The 8,854-nt window shown below is 55.4% G+C and overlaps 1 protein-coding gene across 1 annotated transcript; it reads left to right on the forward strand.

The window, feature by feature from the left end:
- The first annotated feature begins 4,636 nt into the window (after positions 1-4,636).
- On the forward strand, positions 4,637-8,042 carry LOC128332511 (uncharacterized). The gene is made up of 7 exons (XM_053266834.1): positions 4,637-4,805; positions 4,981-5,130; positions 5,355-5,474; positions 5,576-5,684; positions 6,002-6,064; positions 6,331-6,522; positions 6,817-8,042. The coding sequence occupies exons 1-6, from the start codon at positions 4,719-4,721 to the stop codon at positions 6,513-6,515; spliced, it is 714 nt and encodes a 237-aa protein (XP_053122809.1). The 5' UTR covers positions 4,637-4,718; the 3' UTR covers positions 6,516-6,522; positions 6,817-8,042.
- Positions 8,043-8,854: the final 812 nt, after the last annotated feature.

Raw genomic sequence — 8,854 nt, forward strand, 5'->3', positions numbered from 1 at the left:
GGGTTGTTTCCATGGAGGCAGGTGTCTCCATGCCCAGCCCGTGGGCTTCCTGCAGGCATCTGGCTGTCCACTCCTGGAAACAGGGTGTTGGGCTGCATGCCTCATTCATCTCATCAAGCAGAGCTCTTTCTAAGCACTCGTGTTCTGATCTCATGTGTCTTCTTTTTTTTTTTCTTAGCATCCAGAGGCCAAGCACCGTGTTGAGGAGGCTGCAAAACACCGCCGCTGACCAAGAGCCATCCCTTGGAGAGGTCAGGAAGGCTCAACATCCAGTCCCTCCCTTGGAAGAACTGTGGGTTGGGCGTGTGGGTCCCCCGTGTTGCCCAGGAGTAGAGAGCATGTGGAATGGCCCCAGTTTTGATGCTGCCGGGTGGGCGGCCATCTTCTGACAGTTGTTTGCTTAAAGCTATGGTAAAGGGACAGCCATGCCCTTAACAACACTGCATCACAATGGTGGCACGGTGGGGGTGATAGGATTAAAGAAGATGGCCGCAAGGAGATGGTGGCTATGGCCTTGACTTCTGGTCGAGATCTCACAGTTAAAGGTGGAGCATCCTGTTGCTTTAATGGCAACTATTGAAAAACAGTGACAAATAAATGAAGAATGAATAAAAATACAAAACAATAAGCAAACTCAACCAAACCAATGAGAAATGAACTAAATGAAAAAGGGGAAAGAAATGGGAAAGAAAGAGGAAAGGAAACCCAGTTTTGGCATGTTTTTGCACGTGCCTTTAGTGTCCTCACTAAGGAGCCGACTGAAAGCATGAAGTAGACTGGAAGTGGTCTTTTCCAGTCACCAAAGAGCAATCAGGGCCCCAGTTGAGTGAGGGAGCGCAGCATGTCTTGGGGTGGGGGGAGTTGATGCCTTTCTCCTCTGTCATTTGCATGAGTGCGCGAAGGCCTGAAATCAGCCCGACCGACCTCATTGCGAGGAAGGCGGGCATGAGAGAGGAGCTCTTTTGCCATCTCTCCTGCCAGCCTCCAGCCAGCATGCCTGGGCTCCAAAGTGGTTTTTAAGAAAGTTGAAAATCAGGAAAGCGGGAAGAATTGTGTCCAGAACGGGACGATCCCCTTCCGGCCCACTTCCTGCGTTCAGCTCACCCGGTGATGACCGCTGGAAGGTGCCAGGCTGGCCTTTTCCCTGCTGAAGCCTAGGAAGCTCAATGCGAGGGCCAGAGCAACCATTTCTCCCCCTCCTCTCCTTCACAGAGTTCTTCCTTCCCGGGGGCCGAGACTCCACATGCCAGAGTGGAGGAAGAGGGGTCGGAAGAGGACTATGCCACCAGTTCCCCCAGGTACCTTTCTCAGCTGAAGGGCCGCTCCAGGGATCATAGAGGCGGATCACCTTCCCTGGGAGCCTTGGTTGATTAGACATGTTCATGGAGGAGAAGCCAGTTGAAGAGTATTACCCATGACAGCCAAGGAACCTCCGAATCTCGAGATCTCTCTCTCTCTCTCTCTCTCTCTCTCTCTCTCTCTCTCTGAATAAACACACTTTAATGCCACATGTAACCAGGTCTCAAGTGGTTCACAAACAACTAAATAGGCATCTGGCTGTCCACTGTTGGGTTCTGGGCTACACGTGTCTTTCACTTGATCCACAGGGCATGCATTGCTGTTCTTATGCCATGTCTCTCCTTTCTCCTCTCAGAGTCCAGAAGCCAAAGAAGTGGCTCATCAAGAAGATGATGAAGAACACCTACACGGTGGAAGACTCGTCCTCCGCAGAGGTCAGAAATGACCCATTTCATCATCCATTTTTTCATGTGAACGGGCTCTAGGTTGTGTGTGTGTGTGTGTGTGTGTGTGTGTGTGTGTGTGTGTGTGTGTGTGAGAGAGAGAGAGAGAGTGCCTTGTTCCCCAGCAGGAGACAGAACATGGAATGGTTCTAGTTCTAGATGCTGCAGGATAGGAGGGATTGTGATTGGTGGGATGGGAGGAAATGCATCTGAGGCATTGGAAAGGGGGCAAAAATGTGGTGAAAGGCTCTTCTGGGCTGAGATGCCAAATGCCTTTTCTACCAAGAGGCAGGTCTTATTTTAGAGCCGGATGTCTTCCCAACCGTCCCTTGGGCTTGGTTCCTCTCAGAAGCCTCGCAAGGTCAATGCAAGCCCCGGAACACTCCCGTTTCTCTTCTCTCTCCTTCCCAGTGCTCCTCTACGGACGAGGACGACACGATGCATGACATCAGCAGCATCGAGGACGAGGTGTGGGACTCTCCGCTGACCCCCAGTTCGGCCAGGTAGGTACCCTCGTCTCAGCTGAGGAGCCAGTAGGGAGCTGGGGGGCTTTGAGCACAGTCAGCAGAAGGCTGCAGGGGACAGCGGCAGCTCCCCCATATCTGAGCCCCATAGAGGGATGTTTCTTTCAAATTGCTTCCTGAGTATCTGGAGGGGGAGTTCACCCAAGGAGGCCGATTGGCAGCAGGTGCAAGACAGACACCAGCAAGTCTATTGCTGGCTGTTAGCAGAGGGAGCTCTGAGACCCCCATGCTGTTGGCATGAGCAGGTGTTGGGGAGAAGGAGCAGGGGAGGGCTCCTGTCTCGAAGCCCCCTTTGAACACTTCCCAGGGCTTCTCAGTGGGGAACGAAAGGCTGGACTTGGGAGATCTCTGGCCTGATGAACTTCCCCTGCCAGCCACCTCCCAAGGGAGGCTAGATCTTTGCTTAGCATCTCTTTGGGTGCCCGTGTTCTTCTTCAGCTGGCTGCCATCTCCAACAGGACAGTTCTTGGAGCAGCTTTTCTCTCTCCTCTCCTCTCTCAGGAACATCGACGAAGAGGAAAGAAGAGGACAGCTGGCCCCAGATTGGTTCTCCTCGATCCATCTGGGAGAGGTAAGGGGTGCAAACCAAGGGTGACTTGACTCCACCCCTCTGCCCCACCTTTCTTGCACTACACAGGATGGCGGCTTGGATGGCAGTCACTGTTCACACGGGAGGTGGGGACTTGCCCTTTCCCCTTGTGGATGTCTTTCCCTTGCAGTTGACCTCATGCACCCTGAGCCAGAGGCAGCACCCTCCATGCCAAGATGTGGGTGCAGACACCCATGGCACTGGCCTGGCCCTGGGGATTCTCCTGACCCATAACCATCCCTCGGACTGTGTGCTGAGACCTGACCCTCCTCTTCTTCGCAGGGGAGAGCAACAAAGAAGATTGGGGACGTCATCCGGAGCGTGGAGTATGCCAGTGAGGTGGAGGAGAGGTTCCCCGAACTCCTGGTGGGCCTGGTCAACAAGATCCTCACCGGCCTGCAGAACACCACCGAGGGAGTCGGGAACCGAGACAGCCATTACCTGCCTCCTGAGTAAGTCATGGCGGTGGGGAAAGCGGGGCCAGCAAGTCCTCCTTCCAGCACTCTGGGAGGACAGGCTAGGGTCATTTCTCCCATGTCCCACTCTGATGGGTGAGCAGCATTTCTGGCCTGTTGGGGTGACTCTGGCACGGAGGTCCCCTCCCTCAGCTACACAGAGGAGAGCCCAGAATTTGCAGCCCTCTTGGCTCTGCAGAGAGCCTTAAAATGCATCTGCAGTGTTAAAAAGCCAGCTGTGGATAAAGTCACTTCACCTCTGTGGTCTCCCTCCCATGGTCCAACTCAGTCCCTCCACCCTTGACACTACGCCACCCCGCAAGGAGTCCCTCCCTTGTCCACTGCCTCCACCCTTGACATGGTGGTGACAGCAACCTTCTCTTCTCTGCAGGGAGACCGCGCAGATTGTCCGAACCCTGCTGGAGAGGGTGGCACAGGTGACCCCAGAGAAGACCTGCTGGGAATCCCTGCGCTCTCCGCAGAGCTGCCTCCAGGGTGTGGCCCTCTTGGTGAGGTAAGTAGGAGTGAATAAGAGATATCTCAGGAGGCCTGGGGGCTGGGGTGGTTTGGGTCAGGTCTGCTTTTTCTGGGCCTCCCACCCAGGACTCAGCACGGGCCTTTGTGTTTTGCAGGGCTCTCCTCCAGACACGGTCCTCCACAGTGGCCAGGCTGAAGGCATACCTGGCTTCCCTCTTCAGCCTGGACAAAGATCCAGAAGAGCATTCCCTCGCAGAGGTGGCCTTCTTTGTGGAGGTGAGCAGCATTTTCCTCAGGTGGGCTTCCCTGAGAGGAGGGTCTGGCCCCAGAGGCTGATGGATGTTTTCCTCCTTTCCCTCTTTTAGCTGCTCCTGAAAGACCAAGACTTTGCTGCCTTAGAGAAGACCTGGACGCTCCTGGTAGCGTGGCTAGTCCACCCCAGCCAGAACATCCGCTACCTGAGCGAAAGGGGACTTCTCCAAATTTATGGCACCCTGAAGGCGGTGAGTGACATCCCTGGGCATGGAGCATCCCTAGGCATGGAGACTCCTCTCTTTGGGGAGCCCTTCCTGAGGCTGGTGCTCCTAGGCATCCCCAGGTGTGACAGGAAGATTTTTCCAGTTGGGAGGATTCAGCCTGTGGAACCCTTGCCACAGGATGAAGGAGAAATCCTTAAGGGAATGCATCTCTCAGTGGGAGCCCTGATTCCCCACGTGCTCCAATGCCGCCTTCTCACCCCTCTTGGATGGAAGCCAAGCGGCATCAAACATGGACAGCTATGTGGTCCATTTAGCAGGGGGTAGACTAGCATGTGTTCTCAAGGATCCACCTTTTCCCTCCCTAGGCGAAGAAACCCCAGGATTTTAGTGCTGGGATCCTGGGAGGGCTCAGGACCTCCAGTCTGGAAGCCACTTTGGGGGTCCTGGCCTTCATGGAGCGGCTGAGGCACTGTCCATCAGAACACCAGGCCACGGTGAATGCTGTCCTGGCTGCCCTGTGCCGCCCTCTCTTCCACCACGTGAGTACTTGCACGCCAGTCCTCCGCCCCGGCTCTATGAGTGCCGGCCAACCTGCAGGTTCCGAACGGGTTGGAGAAGGGAAACCAGAAACCCCCTAGAGACCCATGCAAGCTCTTCATCAATTATGGAGGTGAGGAATTCCTCCCTAATAACAAGCCCTGTTCTTCTTTGTAGGAGGAGGCTAAGATCCGAAGGGCAGCCATGAGGACCCACCTGGATCTCCTGCAGCACCGCCACCACCACCACAAGGGTACAGAGGAGAACATCACGACCCTCATCGCGGTGCTGATGCATGTGGAGGATGAAGACCTGGAGGTAGCACAGGTGAGGGCCCACTTCTTCCTGCCACCCCTACGAAGGTGTCTAGGCTTCCCCAAGTCCAGCCACCCAGTGGCAGGCCCCAGAGTTAGCCTCACGGGGTGGTGAATTCACGAGCTGTCCCGCTGTGGTTTGGCCTATCCAGGCCCTACTCCTTGAAGCCCCCTAAGAGGTTTCTTGGAATCCCTTGGGAGGATTTTTCACTCCCATTCCGGTCTTTCTTTTGGCAGGCTGTGAAGGACAATCTGAGCCTCCTGGCGGAAGCCCTCCTATGGCACCTGGAGGGCAAGCTGCTGGCGCGGGACTCTTATAGCCTGCAGGAGCTGCTCCACAAGATCGCCAAGCGTCTGGTAAGGGCAGCCCTTTCCTGTCCGTCCCTCGGCTCAAATGACGCAAGGGCCTTTGGGCGATGCTTTGCTCACTCAGGATTTTTCTTTGCTCTTGATCCCAGATTCGGCAGCTCGGCACAGAGGACGCCGTGGAGATGGAGGCCACCAAGATCCTGGGCTTCTTCCGCAGCGAGCAGCCTTCAGTGAGGAGAACGGCTGCCCTGCTGATCGGTAAGCGAAACAAGACTTCTGGGTCTCCCTTAGTGGGTCGTCTTGGTGGGCAAAGGTTCATTCTCTTGGAGGGCGCTGGCAGAAGGGTGTGGAGGGGCAGGAGCTGTTCCTTCCCCAGGAGGACTGTCCCAGTGAGCGTTAGCGAGGTCTCTTGGCTTAATTTCCTCCAAAAGTGACATAAGAGACCCTGGAGGAATGGCTCAATCTGTCAGTCCCAGACGGAGCACAGAGGGGAGGACTTCCTCTCCTGAATGATCGGGTTGTCCATGCACAGTGTCCTGAACTGTGGTCCCATTTCCTTCCACCCTTGTTTTTAGGTCACCTGGTCTACAAAAAGGGCAGCATCCTCACTGAAGGGAACATAGAGACCTTCCATGCTGGTAAGTGCCGGTTTCTGGGTGGGAAGGGGAAGTTTCTGTGAGGGGAGAGGCCTAGATTTAGGGGCCACAGAGCTGGAATGGGCCACCTGTCCCCTCAAATAGAAGGTCCTGGTTGCATCCTCAGGGATGCTCAGCAGTAGGGTTTCCAGAGTGCAGGGGAGAAAGAGTCAGGACTTGCTCCCTCTTTGTGTGGAAATGGTGGGGCTTGGCCAAGGGTGGGGTGATCTCTTCATGCCATTTCTGAACCTTTTCCTTCATCCCTCCAGCGCTGGAGAGCTTGCTTGGCGACCATGACCCCGAGGTCGGGAGAGTTGCCTGCAAGACAGAGAAGATCGTGAAGAAGGCCTTTTCCCTCCACTCCCGGCACGGGCTGCGGGCTGCCGTTCGGCGCTTGTGGGCGGGCTGTAAGAAGAAGAGACACCCGCCAGAGTACGGTGATCTCTCCACCTGACCGACTGGTGAGTAGACCAATACAGGGCTTCACTTGAAGGGGCCCCGATGGTTAGGGAGGGGGCTGGGGCTGCAGGAAGGGTGGGCAGGAATCTGGGCAACCCTCCCTCGTGTTGGAATGCCAACTTCGGCCCTTGTGGCTGGTTGTACAAGTAGCCCAAGGGAAAGAGGAAAGATCTCTCTTCCCTCTGGGAAATGAGGACACAAATATTCTGCCAGGAGTCTCTGGTGCTTGGTGGTGTCATGGGGGAGAGTGTGAGAAGACCCCCCATCTCTGAACCAATGTCCTTCTCTCTTTCCAGGAACAACAGCCCCGTGCTCTCCCCTTGAAGATCAGCAGCTGAAGGGAGGTTCAGGAAAGACCGTGCAGCGCAGGGGCCTCCCAGAAGACCTCCTCCAAGCGCGTGGACACAAGATCTGTCCACAAGAAGACATCCAGCAGGGAAGTGCAGTTCTGTCTGAGGAGTGAGGGGGAAGCAGGCTCCACTCCCCTGGCCCAAGGAAGCCTCGCCTCTGGGGTGCAGAAGCCCCTCCCCTTGCTTGTGCTGGCAGGCTGTGGGAGGAGGCTACAGGACCACCCTGCCCCCAAGTGGCCCTTTGGAACCATTCTTGGGCTTCCCTTGGGTCCGGGGAGGCTGTGCGGCCCCAGCAGGAGGGCAAGGTCACCGCCTCCCTCCATTCCCACCAGCTGGCCAAGGAGCGCCCCCTCCTCCTTCCACCTTTCTCCCCATCCCCAGCGGCCTGGCTTCCCCTGGCAGGGGAAGCCCCATCCAGGCATCCGCCCCCTCCCCTGCCGAGGGTGTGCTCCTCCCCCCCTCCACTCCCGCAGCCACGCCTCACTCCCCCCTCCACTCCCTCCTCCTTCCTCCCAAACCGGTGCAGCAGCAGAGGAGCCTGGGAGACTCTGGGGGCCCCCTGCGGCCCCAGTAGCGCCCCCTGGTGGTGCCCGGTGGCAGGCCAGAGAATCCTCCTCTCCCTCCTGCTCCATGCTGTGGCTGCACAGTGGGAAGCCCGAGGTCAAGCAGAATTCTCTGGCTTGCCCCCCCCTCAACCCCCAGCCCCCTGCCCAATCCCCACTTGCTGGGCTGCCGGAGTGGAAAGGGAGGAGGAGCAGGGCAACCCCACTGACGCTGCTTTGTGCTTCTTGCAGGCTTGTGCTGCTGCTGGGCGGCTGGAGGAGTCGATCCGCCCCAGAAGAGGAGACCAAGTGAACGTGCCTGCAAGGAGCGGGGGTGGGGTGGGGTTGGGGGCTGGCTGGGACTCCCCCCAATTTTGTTTGCCCTGCCATTCCCTTCTTCTGTGTGACCCTGGGCTTCCCTCCTTCCCTCCCTCCCTCCCCCTCCCTCTCCCTCCCAGGGACAGAATGGGCTTTGCTGGTCGTCCCATTGGGGGCGAGTAGGAATTTTTGGCTTTCCAACAGATTGGCCGAGATGGAAAGTTTTTTTGCCTACTCCATTCTGTCCTGTTTTGTTTCCTTTAGTTAGAAAGTTAAGTGATGACTTGTAACCTATTTAAGTATATTAATAAAGTTGCCTCTTTTGTTAGAAACCATACCATCGTTTCTGAGTTCCTCTTTTCTTCTCGTCTCCCTTGGAGCGTTTGTGCCCACAGACTCCCAAGCTCACCTCTTGGCTGAGGGAGACGCTGCTACACTGCTACAGGTCCATGCAAATGCCTCTTGCTTGGAAGCACTCACTCAGACAATTGGCTTGGATCACTCCAGAGGAGCCCCCTTGAGGTTTGCCGGCTATGAGGTTTGCTGAGCACAGGATCCTGGGAGCAAGCTGCACCTTCCAATCGAGTGCCCGGAAAGCACAGCCTTGGCAAGGCCTGGCAAGCTTACAAACCAACACTGACTGCCTCCAATACAGCCAAATATGAAATGTGATTCTATTCCAGTGATTAAAAAGTCCTGCCAAATATGAAATGCCATTTGTGCAGGAACAAGGCCTTGACCTCCTCTTGTGCTCTTCACATTTCTGTTTTGAATGCGTATTTGCTTCCTTCCTGTGCTCTGTAAGAAGAAGCTGGCAGGGATCAAGAGTTCACAGCTCCCGTTTGACAGTTTGGTCTGGTTGGGGAAAGAGTCCTGCTGTTTGGTTTTTGGAGGGAGGAGAGGGTTGGATTGGATTGGTTTGGTGTTTTTTTTTTAATGGGGGGAGCTCGCATTTATTTTGATTGGTTGGTTTGGTGTTTTTTTCAAATTCAATTTTTATTATTTTTAACAATATTAATATGTCATTGATTACGAATAGACAAAAGTGGACTTCCCGCACACATCTCTTCGTGAATCGTCAGCTATAAAGTTTACCCTTGCTATAATAATAGTTCAAAACATAA

The sequence above is a fragment of the Hemicordylus capensis genome, chromosome 7 (genome assembly GCF_027244095.1).
Source record: "Hemicordylus capensis ecotype Gifberg chromosome 7, rHemCap1.1.pri, whole genome shotgun sequence".
In the NCBI taxonomy this organism is placed as follows: domain Eukaryota; kingdom Metazoa; phylum Chordata; class Lepidosauria; order Squamata; family Cordylidae; genus Hemicordylus; species Hemicordylus capensis.

Coding starts and splice junctions, on each gene's coding strand:
- LOC128332511 (XM_053266834.1), top strand. CDS start 4,719: ATGGAGCGGCTGAGGCACTGTCCATCAGAACACCAGGCCACGGTGAAT. Junction 5,131..5,354: donor AAGACCTGGAGGTAGCACAG/GTGAGGGCCCAC, acceptor TTCTTTTGGCAG/GCTGTGAAGGACAATCTGAG. Junction 5,685..6,001: donor AACGGCTGCCCTGCTGATCG/GTAAGCGAAACA, acceptor CCTTGTTTTTAG/GTCACCTGGTCTACAAAAAG.